General features: G+C 42.0%; 1 protein-coding gene across 3 annotated transcripts in view; it reads left to right on the top strand.

Moving 5' to 3' along the window:
- Positions 1-17,797, top strand: part of STIM2 (stromal interaction molecule 2) — a 119,401-nt gene that overhangs the window by 39,340 nt on the left and 62,264 nt on the right. For all 3 annotated transcript variants that reach the window (XM_056125582.1, XM_056125581.1, XM_056125583.1), the window contains exon 2: positions 11,028-11,158. In XM_056125582.1, the coding sequence (XP_055981557.1) occupies positions 11,028-11,158 (131 nt within the window). The remainder of the gene's footprint in view (positions 1-11,027; positions 11,159-17,797) is intronic.

Genomic DNA, 17,797 nt, shown 5'->3' with positions numbered 1-17,797 from the left:
TGGATGGTATTTTGAAGGTAGAGTCTACAGGAGTCTTGGTATTGATGGGGGATATATGAGAGAAGTAGTTAAGAATGACCTTAGAGGTTTGGCCTCGAGCAGTTCTAAGCGTGGAGTAATTGGCATTAGCAGTGCTTGAGGCCCATAGCTATGGCGCCATTCCTTTACTGTGACCGCAGTGACATTGCAGACCTACCTTGTTAGTTCTTCCCTCTTCCATTATGAATGAGGCATAGCTTTGTAAGTCTTCCTTCTGTTGTTCTGCAACTCTTAGTACATAGAAAGCACCCATGTCTGTTGCTGAGATCAAGTTGGGTAACTAACTCTGTTTTCCAGTTGGAAGTGTTGATTTGTTTTACTTAGAAATATTTAAGAACTTTTAAAAATAATTGCTTGCGCAAACAGAAGCGTCTAATGTGCCCACAGCCAAACTTCTGGATATAAAAGGGCATTTTCTTATTCAAAGATTCCAGCTCTGAATTCCTAATGTGGCGATTTTCAGCTAATTTCCATTGGGCATCTTTCCTCTTTTGCATCTTAGTAATAGGTGGATGTTGAGTGTTCTTTTGTGGTGCTTGTTTGGCTACGCATCGCTGTGTTTAGGGCTCTGTGGTGAGGAATCACTCCTGGCAGTGCTCGGAGGACCACGTGCAGTGCTGGGGATCCAACAGTGTGGCTGCATGCAAGGAAAGTGCCTTAACCCTTGTTCTATCTCTCTGGCCTCCTCCAGTTAGTGTTTTTAGTACTAACTTTAAATATGTGCCACAATGTGTAAATATATTTGCCTCCCTTAATTCTGATACCAGCCTTACAAGGTTATTATAATTCCTGTTCTGTAGTTCAGGGCTTTGTAACCTTTTCCCAGTCTGATCCCTTTCCCCATGGGAATTTTTTTTACACAACTCTGGATATATAGGAGTGTTAAATAGGTATACTTACTCAAAGATTTATGACTTAAAAGTCAGATAGAAATTCATTTTAGAGCAACCCTCATGTTCAGTTATGACCTACAATTTAAGAAGCTAAGCTGGAGATGAGGGAGTTAAGCCAAAGAAGCTATCTAGTTTCCCTCATACAGTATGTGGCAGGATGGGAACTAATTGAAAGTTCCCCCAGCCCCCCATGTCCCAGAACTTGCTCAGCTTTTCCCATCTGCAAACTTGGGATAGTCATTTCATTCTCCCCAGTTCTCAAGTTCCATTCAGAGCGTGGAGTAGTGCTATGCCTTTGGATCAGTCCCTGTCATAACAGTGGTCTCTCTGTTTCCCAAATGTTGACACAGGTAGCATAACGTTAATGAGCTTGGTTCACTATAAATTGTGTTTTGGTGGGGGGGGGGTGAGAGTGAGGGTGGGGGTGGTACTGCTGCTTCCTTCTTTTCTTCTTGTAAAATGTACATAAACTGTACCGATTTGCGCATGTTTAAGTTTATAATTCAGTGGAATTTACCGGATTTGCGTTGTGGTTCTAAGTTTAAATTATGCTCTTCCTTCTAAACTAAATAAAAATATGCAAAGTTACATGTGTATAAATAGTATTAGTGGCCTGAGATTATTGTTTTATTGAAGCCCGATTTCTTGGAGTCCTGATTCTCAATTTCATCCTGTTGTTTTCAGTTGTGTTTTTCAGTTGCTTTTGGATCTGATCTTTCGAGGGAAGTTGGTAATTGCTTCTGTAGTTCTGTGTCTGTGTGTGCCCAAGTTCTTTCCTTTTGTTTAAAATAACATTTTCATTTATATGTTTATAGCACTCTGGGAAACGAGAAGTTAGTGAATAAGTGAATGCATACACCTGTTCATTTTTTAATTTTAAAATACTACTAGCTATGTATAAAATACATAGCTTATAGTATTTCCCCGTATGCAACAGATGGTACATTAAAGGGAGATACTTTACTGCTTTCTTGAGTCATTTAGCAGTAAGACAAAATGGAAAAACATTCAGCAGCTGTCAGTGAAACTAGAAGTGAAAAGCCACCTAAGTACTCCTCGGCTCACAGATTTCTATGCACAGAAAGAAGCTGTTGGTTAACCATGAATGTAGGTGTAGATATTTTTTGGGTAGAGGACTGTGTTGATGAGTTGCTTATTGAGATAGTTTTAAGGCAGAGGCATTACCTCTGGGCCTGAAGAAGGTTAGCACACACTTTTGGAAGAGTGGGAGGGAGGGGTGTTTGGGCCCACATCTGATAGTGCGTAGGGGCTACTTTCAGATGTTGCTTCAAGAGTGCTTGGTTGGGGCACCATGCTGTGGTGGGATAGATCTCAGGGCTCCTGCATGCAAAGCACGCATGAACCCTTTGCACATCTCCCTGATCCTTAGTAGGAAACGTTTTGAAGTAAGAAAAAAGGACCTTTTTGTGGCACATGGGGAAATAGATATGAATGAAAAAGTCAAAGGACAGTGAATCGAAAAATGGTCTGAAAATATGTACCTAGTAAGTGAATTTGTGGCAGTATGCCTTCTAGAAACAGAAAAATAGAAACCATCAGTGGTTTTGTTTAGCATTCCTTAACCCTGCCGTAGGCCTCAGTGGTGTACGCTAGACCCTGGGAACATAAGGGAGTAAGACAGACTGCCCTAACAAAGATAGGAGAGGAGAAAGGAGATAGTCCCTTCCTGCTTGTTTAAATTGGATTATTGATTTAACATGACACCAAAGTCTTGGATCTGCATGTTTTTACTCCAAGAATATTCAGATCGATGTATTTGATGGGATCAATGCATGAACTATTAATGGAAGTGCTAAATACAAGAAACATTTATTTTAAAACTTTCTCTCAAATGGTAGTACTCAGGAAAATCCTAATCACGAGATTCATAAGCAGTTGCTGGCATGGTAAGCCGTGTTCTTGGCAGCCCATAATGTCCCACATTGGCAGTAGACCACAGCCACTAGTTTGTGATTAAGGGTCAGCCCTGCTCCCCTTCTTAAGTTGATCTTTTCTCTCTGAAATTTGCTGACCCTGAAAGTAGAAAAGTATTAAGGAGGGAAGCTAGCTCTGAGCACTGGATTACTCCTTCAGGTTCACTTATTGCTTCAAAGTGTTTATATCTTAGGATTCATAATTGCATCCCCTCTATCTGTCAAATGAACTGGGATGATAAAATACATAGGGTATTTTGATCCTTGATCAATTCAAGGCCTAATAACAAATCGCTTTTGACGCATTTTGTGAATTAGTTGTCTGTCTTAACCAAATAGAAGTGCACCTTGTTTTTTTTTTTCTTTTTGGGTTACACCGGCAATGCACAGGGGTTACTCCTGACTCTGCACTCAGGAATTACTCCTGGCGGTGCTCAGGGGACCATATGGACCATATGGGATGCAGGTCGACTGTGTGCAAGGCAAATGCCCTACCCGCTGTGCTATCTCTCCAGCTCCAAGTGTACCTTGGTTTTATTAAAAAGAAGAGGGGGTGACTTTTAGGTTGGAAATGTCAGTCATATACAACTCATATGTCAGTTGCTACTTTAGTATGATCCTTTGTCAGTTGCCGCTTTAGTGTGATTCTTTCTAAAATCATTACCATGGCTGAAGTTTATGTTCTTTTACATCCTACCTAGAGTCTTAGAATAGGCATCTTTGGATGTAACCTAAGGCTGTAAGAGTGTATGTAATCTAAGGTTATTACTTCTTCTCCAGTTTAAAAGAAAAGTGATTCTGTAGGACCACATGCTTTGCATGAGAAAGCACTATACAAAATTAGTTGCAGTTCTTTGTTATATTTGGGCTACATCACAGCCCCACTTAAAGGTTCTCTGACTGGGGAGATGGTTAAAGTGGTGAGCATGTTCCTAGTATGTAGAAAAATTCAGTCCCTGGCGCTGCATGCCTGTCCCCACCCCAGGGCCCTCCAGAGTGGCGTCAGTCAGTCGTGCTTTCTGGAGGTGGCCCCTTAGGAACAGAGAAATAAAAATCATCAGTGTCTTTGTGTAGACTTTCTTGCTAAGGTTGTGAGCCCATCAGTGACTGAGTGATGGCTCCGGCACCTTTTCCGCTTCACAGAAGTGCACTGCTTCCTCCCCTCTCTCACCCCTCTCTCTAACAGCTTTTCTTTCTCCCTTTGGGGAACTGTTGGCCCAGCAGAGGCCAGTGCGTTGCTCTTGGTACTGGCTAGTGCAGTTCAGTTATTTGCCGTCCCTCCCCCTGCATCTCCTGGAGCATCTGCTGAGGAGAGCAGAGCCTGAGGGAAGCCAGGGAGTGGCGAGACTTCACAGAGAAACCATGTGCTGTGGCCAGAGCATGTTTTGTTTCCAGTTTGAGTTTGTTCTCGTTTCCCTTTTTCCAGCTCGCCTCCTTAACGTCTAATTTCTCTTCCTTAACACCTCCAAAAGTGTAATTGTCAGACATTCAGGTGGAATTGCCTGATATAGTCAAGTGTAGTAATAATAAAAATCTATTAAAATGTTAAAAATATAATTAATACAGCAAACTCAGCCCTTGCCTTCATACGGCTCTATTTATACTACCAGAGTAAGATCATCTTAAATAAAAATCCCCCCGGGTGATTTTCTGTAATATGTCATTTATTTTGTTCAGTAAATATTTGAGTAGTGATATTTGACTATAAATAAAGTGGACTTTGTACTTCAGGTTTTAGGGACCATTGAATAGTTTTAATCAGAAAAGTAATCTTATCAGAGTTCTATCAGTTGCTTAAATTTAACTGTGGTGTCATAGAGTTGGATGCTTTATAAATTTTTATGTCCAACCAGTTATTTTTTTTGAATTATCTTTCTCTTCCAACACTTAGAGTGAAAAAACATGAGGTGTTTTATTAAAAAGCATTAGGTAAATGATTCAGTAAATATTTTTTTCCCTCCTGAGTGCTGTCTCTGTGCCAGACAGTGCATAGGAAGAGGACGATCAAATGAAGCTGTCATCTCATGATCGGTTATCATGGGAGTAGGCAGATCAACAAAGATATAATATGGTGCACAGTATTTCGGTGGAAAAAAAGCCCAAGAAAGGGAAAGGCTCTTTTAGGTAGGGAAATGAGGTGGTCTTTGGGGAGATAGAGTTGGGAAGGAAGCAGTTAACCATCCATGGCTGTGCTTGAGGGAGAGCTTTGCAGGTGGAGGAAACTGCAAGTGGAGGAGTTCAGGGAACAGCTTATTAATGTGTTTTCTCCTGTTGTCACTTTAAATAGTCGCTGCATTTCCCTAGTTAGGCTGTCTCTGCTGTTTTCAGGACAGGCTGTTCCCTAGTTTGGCCAACTGACATGCTGATCAATTCTTATGCCATATCTGGCTTTATTTGGTGGTACATTTGCATGCGTGGCTTCCTTTTTTTTTTTTTTTTTTTTGTCGGTGGTGAGGGTTTCCTAAGAGATGCTGAGGAGGTCAGGGACCCTCCCGTCTCACTGTGAGGGGCTGAAACTTAACAGGGTCATACCCAAGGGTGGTTGGGGGCTTGCAGGGATGCTCCCAGTGGTGCTCAGGAAACCATGTGGTATTGGAGATCAAACCAGGATAAGCCTCACGTGATGCCTGACTTTAAGTCTTGTGCTGTATCTCAGGCCCTGCGTGCCTAGCTTCTAAACTAGAGCCTGACATTTGTATATTATGAGATAACTAACATGTTTTCAGAAGTTAATTTATTTCGCTTCTAATATTTACTTATATTTAGGCCTTTCAGCTTTTATGTTAGTCACTGTGGTATACGTACAGAAATTTTTTTTCAGGGCTAGTGTGTACTCCCTGAAATAATAAGGAATATACATTACTACCGAAAGGAAATTAAAACAGGAAGTATAGGTATGTACTTTTTTGGGGGGGTGGGATGGGGGGTGGGGCACACCCGGCAGTGCTGAGGGTTACTCCTGGCTCTGTGCTCAGAGATCACTCCTGGCAGCCTTGGGGATTGGAGGGGCTGCTGGGCATCAAACTGGGTCTGCTGCGTGCAAGGCAAATGCCGCACCTGCTGTACTATTGCTCTGGCCCCTGGTGTATCTTCTTGATGGCAGTTCTAATCCTGAAGTGTACAGTGGTCCTCTTCGTGCACACATTTTTGCTGCATGCTGCGCTCAGCTCCTCAGCCAGGACCGGGAAGAGGTGCTTTATTCTCTCAGACATTGGGGACCTGATACAGTTTCTTTCTTTTCACACTCTCCCCCTCCACCCCCCTCTCCCCCCCAGGGTCAGCTGCTTGCGAGACAAGTGCCTTAAGCCCGGGGCTATCTCTCAGGTTCTTCTTGACCCCTTCAGTTCAAAACATTTGCATGTGACCCTGTGTATATAAGCGTGTTGGACAGGTGTGCAAGGCAAACATTTACTGATCATAAACCGTAACACATTGCGATGATTCCTTTTAGCTGTGTGATCCCTGTGGAGTTGCATCCCACCAAGTGAGAAGCTTTTCTGGTGATAGTGCTGGAGTCGCTGCAGTGCTGACACATCATTTCGTCTTTGGTTGTGGCGCTCACATTGGGCCGAGCCAGTGCCTGGCTTCAGTATGACTGACACTTGCTCTGGTGCTGGGGAGTCTCTGACCGCAGAGCTGCCAAGACTGCACTCGAGCATGCAGTGGCACTGGGGAGTCAAACTTGCCTGGTGGTGCGGCTTGCAAAGTAGATGCGTTAGCCACCGAGCTGTCTCCTCATCTGTGACCCAGGCATGGAATTTTACCCTTCATGGGTTAGAGTTCCAGAAACTCAGCTTGAACCCTAACTTTAATCTTTAGGGATACAGTCTAGAAAAAGTTACTCACGAGTCTTATTATCTAACCCGAGAAATGGAAATAATGTAGAGGTGTAGGGACAGTAAATTGTGTACCTAACATAGCACTGCTGCCCAGAATGTAGAAGATAGTTCATTTTAGGTGAAGCAGAATCTGTACATTCCTTTGGTTTTAAGTAGAGGAAGATAAAGTGGGACTTTTTTTTCATTTTTTCTTTTTTTTTTTTTTTTTTGGCTTTTTGGGTCACACCCGGTGATGCACAGAGATTATTCCTGGCTCATGCCCTCAGGAATTGCTCCTGGCGGTGCTCAGGGGACCATATAGGATGCTGGGACTCGAACCCTGGTCGGCCGCATGCAAAGCAAATGCCCTATCCACTGTGCTATTGCTTCAGCCCTGTTTTTTTTTTTTAGTTAAAAAAAAATTTTTTTTTTAGTGAATCACCGTGAGGTACAGTTACAGACTTACAAACTTTCGTGCTCACATTTCCATCATACAGTGACCGAGTACCCATCCCTCTACCAGTCACCAGTACACATTCTCCACCACCAATGTTCCCAGGATGCTCCCACTACCACCACCCCATCTCGCCTGCCCCCTGCGCCCCCTCCCCTCCTGCCTCTGTGGCAGGCACATTCCCTTTTGCTCTCTCCTTTAGGGTATTGTGGTTTGCATTGCAGGTTTTAAGTGGACATCGTGTTCGGTCTATAGTCCACATTCAGCACGCATCTCCCATCCTGAGCGGACCCTCCAAGCATCCTTTAATTGGTGGTCCCTTGCAGAGCAATCCTCCTGGTCTTTATCTCTACTATTTTTGGGTGTTAGGCTGCCATTCTGCTACTCTATATTCCCCAAATGAGTGCAGTCCTTCTATGAAAGTGGGATTTTAAATAGCCTTGGTGGGCTAACTGTGCTTAAGGCTTAGCTGATTCCTTTTTACTTCAGTGGAAAGTGCTACTCTTGACCCAGAGACAAAAGGATTCTCAGCATGTAATGCCCATGTGATACATCACACCCTACTGCATGACCAGAAGAGGGTGGGGGAGCTTTGGGAGGAGGACATTTGTCTTCTTTCAGTGGATGCAGTAACCAAGCCCAGGGCCTGACACATTCTGGTCATTCCATGATCATAGTGAAATGAATGAATGAATTTTGTTGAAAGGAGGAACATGTTCTGGCTATGGCGTACATGATTACACGCTGGTGCATTTTGGGAAGCCGAGGCTGGTGTCTTTGTAAGTTGTTTGCCAAGGAGAATGGTTTTAGTATCTTAGCAGTTGTCTTTAGTACCATTATGCTTGATTCATTATGAGCACAGATTTCTTACAGCTGTTTATGTGTTTGAAAATAATTGTAGTTAAAAATGATCCTGTGTGCTGAATTAATCTTGAAGGGATACAACTGAGAAAGGAATGACGAAAAGACTTGGGAACGATAGTGGAGTTTAGAATTCACAATCATTTGGTTGGACTTCCGGGCTGTAAGTAATTGTATGAGAAGGAAATACAGTTTAATGTGGAGAAATAGGTCACTCTTGTCATAACTTTGCCTCCTGTCTTCCTTTCCTTACGCTGTTCCAACCTGGCAGTCTGCCAAGCACGGCAGCTAGCGTCATCCTTTGCCGCCTCGGTTCCTGGGAGGCCAGGGCTGTTGAGTGCTGCCTGGACACGGGAGCACTTCCTGACAGCTGCTTGTCCCCTGTCGCCAGAATGGTCTTCCCATAAGGAATCCGATCGTAGCAGTCCTCTTCCTGAAATCCCTTAAGGACTTTTCATAGTTCGGGAGATTAAAATCCAAATGCTTCTGTATGGAAAACCACTTTCAGGGGCCTAACTAGTCCATATAAATCTCCTACCTGATCTCTCGTCCTCTTGTTTCTTTTTCATGGATCAGAGCTTGCCTTTCATTGTAAACGTTATGTATTCTTTTCATGCCACTGCACATAATAAGTTTTGTGTCCCCCTTCTCTGCCCTCGCCCCACATGCTTTTGTCTTTTCGTTCCTTCCCTAGATCTTCAGCCACTGTTGTTTAGAACTCCCCAAGGCTGCTGTTAAAATTTTGGACTTACTTCTTCTTCCGGACTGTTCTTTCCTCCACACTCTCTTCCACCTGAATCTCTTGTTCTCAGTGGTACCCAACACCATTTGCTGCTGTAGCTCGCGTGCCCTCTCTCTCTCTTGATTGCTAGCTGTGTTGCATTTGGCATATTCTCTCCTTAATTTGTAATGCCTCTTGCTGGTTTGCGTGGTGCAGAAGCCTTGAACTTTTTTATTTTGTGTGGGTAGGGCATTTGCCTTGCACGCGGCCGACCTGGGTTTGATTCCTCCGCCTCTCTCGGAGATCCCAGCAAGCTACCGAGAGTATCTTGCCCACAGGCAAAGCCTGGCAAGCTACCCGTGATGTATTTCATACGCCAAAATCAGTAACAACAAGTCTCACAATTTGTTGTGAGATGTTACTGGTGCCCGCTCGAGCAAATCGATGAACAACGGGAGGACAGTGCTATAGTGCTACAGTACCTGCAGTACCAGTTTATCAGAGTCCCAGAATGTGTGCAGCCAAACTCTGGGTGTTAGAAACTTGTGAGGAATGTAAGAGTATGGTCTGATCTGTTCATAAGCTTGACTGTGTGGGCAAAATGATACACAGAGAAATTAGAGATTGATAAAGTATAACATTGAGGATTTAGAATATTTGATCATAAATATGAGATCAAAAAATTAAAACTTGGCATTTTATATCCACTCTTGTTTTTTCTTGTCTTCTTGTTATGTTCAACTCCCCTACTGGAAAATGAATTTTCTGAGTATTTTTCCCCCTCCTGTTGACTGTGCTACTTCTGGTGTCTTACATATAAGTAGGTACTCAGGGGGTATTTTTTTGAATGGCTGTAATAGAGTTCAGAGAGGGAGCCAATCTCTAATATTCATGAAATTTTTCAGTGGGGGAAGTCATACACTGAAGTAGACTTTGAAAAATCAAATTTCATTGTTTTATTTTTTTATTTTTTTCGCAGCAATGAAATGTTTTACTATTTTAATTTAAAATTTATTAAAGTTTAGGTTAGCGGTTTCAAGTCAACACAACAGTGTTAACACTTATGGTCTTGGCGTACTGAGTTGCCTCAACTCACCACTCTCACTGCACTATCTCCTGGCACCAACTCATGTTATATAGGGGTTTCCCCAGTGGTACTTGGGTGGCCTGGGGGCCTTTCCCAAGCAGTGCTTGGCCGAGTGGTGCTGACCTGAGGGTTCGCTGCTTGGACCAGTGATGCAGAATGCACAGGTCAACACTGCTAGAGCCGCACTGTGGCCAGCCTGACAGGATTTGGGGATCGCCAGGTTCATACCCCTTGGTCTTTTGTGTGTGGGGGATTATGTGGTATGAGTTTCATACATGCAAAGCACAGGCTCCATTCTCTATCTCCCTGGTTTTTGTTTTTAGGTTTTCATTTCAACCTCAGCCTTTCTTGTTGAGATAATAGTTGGGATGCCACACATGCTTGGTTGCAGTGCTCACACACCTGGCCATGGTGGACCATGCGCTTGTGTGGATCCTAGGATTGTAGGTTCTTTCTTACAGGGATGCAGGGAGGGGGATTCTGTGATGCTCACACAAGCTTGCCAGGGGTCACTGTCCTCCTGGGCGCCATCCTTACACACATCTTCAGCTGCACACCTGGCTCCCTGCTGGTGGGTGACGCAGAGGACTGAACGAGGGTCTGTGCTGGCAGGGCAGCAAGCAGTTGCTGCCACTCAGCTGTCCCTCCAGCACCTGGTTCTGTTTTTAGAGGGAGGGAGATCATGTATTTGGGAAGTCATAGATTGGTTGATTAAGAAGAAAATGGCTACAGGTAGTGGAGAAATGCAGACGATATGAAGTTAATAACTGCTGACACTCGTAGTTAGAGTGCCTAATATCAAATAAACTATTTTTTTGGAACTATTTTTTTCTAGTCAACCGTGTTTTGGGAAGGACACAATCAGCTATACTTAGGGCTTACTCCTGGCTCTGTGCTCAGGGATCACTCCTGGTGGGCAGAGGGCACATTTGGGGATGCCTGGGATCTAACCTGGCTTGGAAGTAAGCGCCCTTCCTACTGTACTGCTGCTCCAGTCCCTGTCTATATCAATCAATCAATCAATCAATCAATCAATCAATCTATCTGTCTTTCTGTCTTTCTAAATATATATATGTATGCTTTTTTTTCCCCCTTTGGTAAAGGTAACTTGGTAGTTTGATTCTGAAATGTTATTGTTGGCTTTCTTTAAAGTTGTATTCTCTGTTGATAACCTGTGTGGTGGCATGACAGTTTACGAGTTGTCCTTGGTTCTGTTTCAGATCCCTGCCTGTCACTGAGTCCACCCTGCTTCACAGAAGAGGATCGATTCAGTCTGGAAGCGCTCCAGACAATACACAAACAAATGGACGATGACAAAGACGGTGGGATTGAAGTCGATGAAAGTGATGAAGTAGGTAGAAAAATATTTGCTGTATTTTTTTTTTAAGACAGGATGACTGAAATTTTGAGTCTTAGTTTTCTCATTTCTTACAACTCAGGTTCATCTTGATGTTTATAAATTTTAGCCTTGATATTTCCACCTTTTTTCTTTTTCTTTTTTGGCCACACAGGGCTGTACCCACGATACATCACTCCAGCCCCATGTTTAATTTTAAGTGCTTTATTATAAAATATTTGAAAAGATTGTATACAGGGTCACTTTCCAAAGCTGAAAATAGCTTTGGAGATAAAGCAGCATTCCAGAAGTTGCAAATGAACTTACTGAGATAAGTCAATTTGGAGCTGAGGATAAGACTAGATTCTTTATTTAAAAAAAAACTAATAAAAGTTATTTCATAATTTATTTATCAGGTTATAGATATTGTGATTTTTTGGGATGTCTTCCTTCCTTCCTTCCTTCCTTCCTTCCTTCCTTCCTTCCTTCCTTCCTTCCTTCCTTCCTTCCTTCCTCCCTCCCTCCCTCCCTCCCTCCCTCCCTTCCTTTCTTCCTTCCTGGTTACCCCTGGCTCTGCACTCAGGAATTACTCCTGGCGGTGCTCAGTGGAACATACGGGATGCCGGGAATCAAACCCGGGTTGGCCACGTGCAAGGCAAACGCCCTACCCACTCTAGCCCCTTTGGATGTTTTCGGACCCAGCCAGTTGTTCAGCCTCAAATGGGTGTATAGTAGTTCCTTCACTTCTGACACTGTCAACGACAGTTTGCTGAAGATCCTGTGCTTTCAGGGGCTCAGTCTGGCTGACAGCTTCCATGTCAGAGAGTTGGCACAGAACTTGGGCCATTTATGCTTGCTACTGACTACGTACATATGGGGCGTCCAGTGTCTCCTTTTTGGGTTTGATAATGCAGAGGACTCAGGAAAGAGCTTTACTTATACTGAACTGGTTTATGGTTTAGGATCTAACGTTAGAGTAGCCAAATGAAAGAGAGGTTTGGAGAAGGAGAAGGAAAATACATTTCTAACTTTCTGAGCACACTAACCTTAGTCTAGCACCTACTAGCACATCCATATATTCACAGCCTGCATGCTCTCTGAATCTCAGATCTCGGCTTTTATTGGCTTAATTTCTGCAGAGGTCAGTAGGAAAATTCCAGCCTTTTAATCACTTGGTCTTTCTGGTGACCGGCCTAATCCCGAGACTGTCTAAGCCCGGTCTTCCTTTGTTTCCTCCTCCCTAGCCCCACTCCCCTGGTTTCATTAGCATGAGCTCAGGAACAAGAACCAAATATATTTCTCACTGTATCAGGATTGTAAAAGACTCTATGAAGCTTTATTCCGCCCTGCCTTTTGGATTTTCGTTAAAACACCTTTCAAAGAAAGATGTGCTAAAATTACGTATCATATGTAGACAGGTATTAAGCTTATGGAGTATTTGACAGCTTATATGCATTTGATGATAAGTACTTCTTAAAATTCTAAGTTATTTTAATCTGTTTCTTGTGGGGAGCCTTCTAAGCAGTGCCTTGGATTTCAGGGCTACTTCCAGAGATGCCCAGCCTGGGGACCTGGTGGTTACTTGGCTCTCGGATGCTGTACTGCTCACGTCCAGTGGGACTTGGGGCCATGAGGGCCAGGACATATGTGCCCTCCTCTGAGCTCTCTCCCTGTTCCCGTTTCTGATCTTCTTTGTATTATCATCAAATGTTAAGTGTAACTCATTTGTGTGAGGCATTACTATTATCTATGGCAAAGAAGCATGCCTACTTTTTTAGGTTTGGGATTTTTATTGACTCTTCTAAATTTCAGTAAAATTCTGAGCATTTTTCTATAAAAGTTAGAACTAAAAACTTTTTTTTTTGAGATACAAAGCCTTCATGTTTGAGTTTCAGTCATACAGTGTTCAAACACCCATCCCTCCACCAGTGCACATTCTATACTACCAATGTCCCCAGTATATACCCCCCCACCCCCCCGCCCTTCCCAACCCATCCCCTGCCTTCATGGCAGACAGTATCCCCCATACTCTCTCTCTACTTTTGGGCATTATGGTTTGCAATACAGATAATGAGAGGCTATCATATTTGGTCCTTTATCTACTTTCAGCACGTATCTCCCATCCTGAACGATCCCTCCGACCATCATTGTCTTAGTGATCCCTTCTCTGTTCCAGCTGCCTCCCCCCCCAGCTCGTGACATAGACTTCCAAGTATGGGGTAGTATTCCTGGCCATTGTGTCTGCTGTCCTCAGGTGTCAGTCTCATATTATGTTATTTTATATTCCACAAATGAGTGCAGTCCTTCTATATCTGTCCTTCTCTGACTCATTTCACTTAGCATGATACTCTCCATGACCATCCACTTATAAGAAAATTTCATGACTTCATCTTTCATAACAGCTGCATAGTATTCCATTGTGCAGAAACCAAAGTTTCTTTAACCAGTTGTCTGTTCTCGGACACTTGGGTTGTTTCCAGATTCTGGCTGTTGTGAACAGTGCTGCAATGAACATACTGGTGCAGATGTCATTTCTATTTTGCTTTTTTGCACCCTCGGGATATATTCCCAGAAGGGGTCCTACGAAAGCTCAATTTTTAGTTTTTGAAGGAATACCCGTATTGTTTTCCAAAAAAGGCTGGACTAGTCAGCATTCGCACCAACAGTGAAAGAGCATCCTTTTCCTACCACATCCATGTCTTCACTGGTTGCTTTTGTTTTTTGAATGTAAGCCAGTCTCTGTTGTGTGAGGCGATAGCTCGTTGTTTTGATCTGCATCTCCCTGATGATTAGCGATGTGGGGCATTTTTTCATGTGCCTTATGGCCCCCTTTTTTTTTGTGTGTGTGTGGAAGCTTCTGTTCATTTCTTCTCTCATTTTTTAATGGGGTTGGAGGTTTTTTCTTGTACGGTTCTACTAGTGACCTGTATAACCTGGATATTAAATCCCTTATCAGATGGGTATTGGGTAAATATTCTTTCCCATTTCATGGGATCTCTCTGTATTTTGGTCACTATTTCTTTTGAGGTGAAGAAGCTTCTTAGTTTAATGTAGACCCATTTGTTTATGTTTGTTTCCACTTGCTTGGTCAGTGGTGTTTCATCCTTAAAGCTACTTTTAGCTTTAATGTCATGGAGGGTTCTGCCTACATTTTCCTTCATGTATGTTATGGATTGAGGTCTAATATTGAGATCTTTAATGCACTTTGATCTGACTTTTGTGTCTGGCGTTAGACAGAGGTCAGAGTTCATTTTTTGCAGGTCGCTGTGTAGTTTTCCCAGCACCACTTATTGAAGAGGCTTTCCTTGTTCCACTTCACATTTCTTGCTCCTTTGTCAAAGATTAAGGTATCATAGATTTGAGAGTCTGGATCAGAATATTGAACTCTATTCCATTGGTCTGTGGGTCTGTTTCTATTCCAATACCATGCTGTTTTAATTACTGCTGCTTTGTAGTACAGTTTGAAGTTGTGGAAGGTGATGCCACCCATCTTCTTTTTCCCAAGAATTGCTTTTGCTTTTCGTGGGGGTTTATTGTTCCATATGAATTTTATTATTGTTTTGTCTATTTCTTTGAAAAATGTCATGTGTATCCTGATAGGGACCACATTAAATCTGTATAGTGCTTTTGGGAGTATTGCCATTTTAATAATCCTGCCTATCCATGAGCAGGGGATGTGTCTCCATTTCCTAGAGTCCTCTTTTATTTGTTGAACTAGTGTTTTGTAATCTTCCTTGCATAGGTCCTTCACCTCTTTAGTTAGCTGATTCCAAGGTACTTCAAATCTCAGAAAATCTTGATTTTCTGAGGTACTATTGTGAACGGGATTGTTTTTAATATCTCTTTCTTCTTTTTCATTATTTCTGTATAGGAAAGCCATGGACTTTTGGGTGTTGATTTTATAGTATACCGCTTTACTATACAAACCTATTGTTTCTCTTTTGTAGTCTTTAGGATTTTCTAAGTATAGTATCATATCCTCTGTGAATAGTGATAGCTTGACCTCTTGACATCTTTTTCTTGCCTAACTGCCATGGCCAGTTCTATTTTGAATAGGACTGGTGAGAGCAGGCAACTTTTTCTTGTGCCTCATCTTAAAGGAAAGGCTTTTAGTTTCTCCCCATTGAGAATGATGCTTGCTGTGGGTTGTGTTAGATGGCTTTGACTATATTGAGGAAAGTTCCTTCGATGCCCATTTTGCTGAGAGTTTTCATCATAAATGGGTGCTGGATCTTGTCAGATGCTTTCTCTGCAACCATTGATATAATCATATGGTTTTTATCTTTTATTGATGTGATGGATTATGTTGATTGTCTTGTGAATGTTAAACCATCATTGCATCCCCAGGATGAATCCTACTTGTTCATGGCATATGATCTTTTTTATGAGTCGTTGGATTCTGTTTGCTAGGATTTTGTTGAGGATCTTTGTGTCTGTGTTCATCAGAGATATCGACCTATAATTCTCTTTCTTTGTGGTATCTCAGTCAGCTTTTGGTATCAGGATGATATATGTTTCATACATATTGTTTGGAAGTGTTTCTGATGCTTCAATTTCCGGGAAACGCTTAAAAAGGATTGGGAGTAAGTCCTCTTTAAAGATTTGGAAGAATTCACTAGTGGACCAGGACAGGACTAAAAACTTTTAAATAGTAAACTGAGGGGCTGGAGCAATAGCACAGCGGGTACGACGTTTGCCTTGCACGCGGTCGACCGGGTTTGATTCCCAGCATCCCATATGGTCCCCCGAGCACTGCCAGGAGTGATTCCTGAGTGCAAAGCCAGGAGTAACCCCTGAGCATTGCTGGGTGTGACCCAAAAAGCAAAAAACAAACAAACAAAAAAAAATCCAAAAGAAACCTTAAACTGAAAGAGCTTGGAGTTCTATTTGTATGAAAAGTTCACTTTTTAAAAAATCTTTTTTTAAATTCAGTTACTGTGAATAACAGTTACAAAACTTTCACGATTGGATTTTAGTCATACAATACTCTAACATTCATCCCTCCAGCAGTGTACATTTCCCACCACCAATATCCCCCATATTCTTTTTCCACACCTCTCCCCAACCCGCCATCCCCAGCCTGCCTTTATTGCAGACACTTTTCTTCTTTGTCTCTCTCTCTCTTTAATATTTTATATTTAAAAACAGGAGATAATTCCTTCCTGTGTTTCTTCTAATGATGTTTAAAAGCAGTGTGTGTCTATCTGTTAGGATCCTACCTCTGTGGTACTAGCCACAGTTCTGGCAATTGAAGCTGAGGTGTGCTACTCATGTAAAATGCATTTTAAATTAGAAGATTTGTATGAGGAAATTAATGTAGAATATTTTAACTCTAAAATGTATAATTATATGTTCTATGTTAAATGGTAAATATATAAACTACCACTTTGATTTCACTTATCTTTATTCAGTGTGAGTTCTCAAAAGTTTAAAAGCATATTTATTGGCTGTAATTTCTGTTGCTCACCACTGATGTAGAGATTATGATATGACATGAGGAATGAGTCATTGCGTTAGCAGTTCTCAGACTACTATTTTCCCGTTGGTTCACTGTAGCTACACTTTGGTTTGTATTTATCTGCATTTTTTTTTCTTGTATTTATCTGGCCAACATGCTCTGGGGTTTTCCTGGCTCTGTGCTCAGGGATCACTCCTGGTTGGGGTCGGGGTACCATATGGGGTGCCAGGGACCAAATCCAGGTTGGCTGCAAACAAGGCAAATGGCTTACCTGCTGTACCATGCCTCCAGTTCTTATATGAAGTTTTTTTTCCTTAAAGTAAGTTGTAATGTTATGGGCTGCTTGTAGACATCATTAGGAAAGTCAGAAGTTTAGCAGAAAACTTAAAAATTAAAGCAGTTCTAAAATACTGAATTTGTTTTGTGATTTTTTGGTTTGGAATGCTTTTTAAACTTTTAAAAATAATTTGACACTTGAAAATTCTGGTTCAAAACAAGTTTTTATCTTTAATGCATGCTTTGTTTAATTTTTTTGTCAGATGAAAAGGCTTTTTTTTCTGTTTATTTAATATTAAGCTAATATTTGAAGGTCTCTTATATGCCAGATACTCAAATAGGTCTTGCGATATATCAGGAACAAACACAAAAGATTCAAGTAAATTTTTAATCCTTCAGTTAACTTTCTGTTGGGCATGCAAAGACAAACTTTAAAAACAAAGCAGGTAAAGAGAGATCAGGGCAGGTAGATGAGCAATGGCTGTGATTGTAAATAGGATAGTTATAATAGGCCTGATTGAAAGGTATTCTTTAAATTGTAAGTATTTTTCAAACACTGGTTCATGAACCCACAAGGGTCCACAAATGTTTACATATCATTGATGTGTACTGTGTATTTAGACTAAGTATTTAGACTGTAGCACTGTAGCACTGTCCTCCTGTTGTTCATCGATTTGCTCGATCGGGCCCAGTAACGTCTCCCTTGTGAGACTTGTTGTTACTGTGTTTGACATATTGAATACGTCATGGAGAGCTTGTCAGGCTTTGTTGTGCGGGCGAGATACTCTCGGTAGCTTGCTGGACTCTCTGAGAGGGGCAGAGGAATTGAACCCGGCTCGGCTGGGCTGGAGGCTTGCAAGGCTATAAAGCATTGTCTAGGTAATATTCTCCTAGCCCATGAACAAAAAGATTAAATATTG

Source organism: Sorex fumeus, unplaced genomic scaffold (genome assembly GCF_029834395.1).
Source record: "Sorex fumeus unplaced genomic scaffold, SorFum_2.1 ptg000055l, whole genome shotgun sequence".
NCBI classification, from domain to species: Eukaryota; Metazoa; Chordata; class Mammalia; order Eulipotyphla; family Soricidae; genus Sorex; species Sorex fumeus.
The sequence above is the reverse complement of the archived record's forward strand: the minus strand, read 5'-3'. Positions and strand labels throughout refer to the sequence as shown.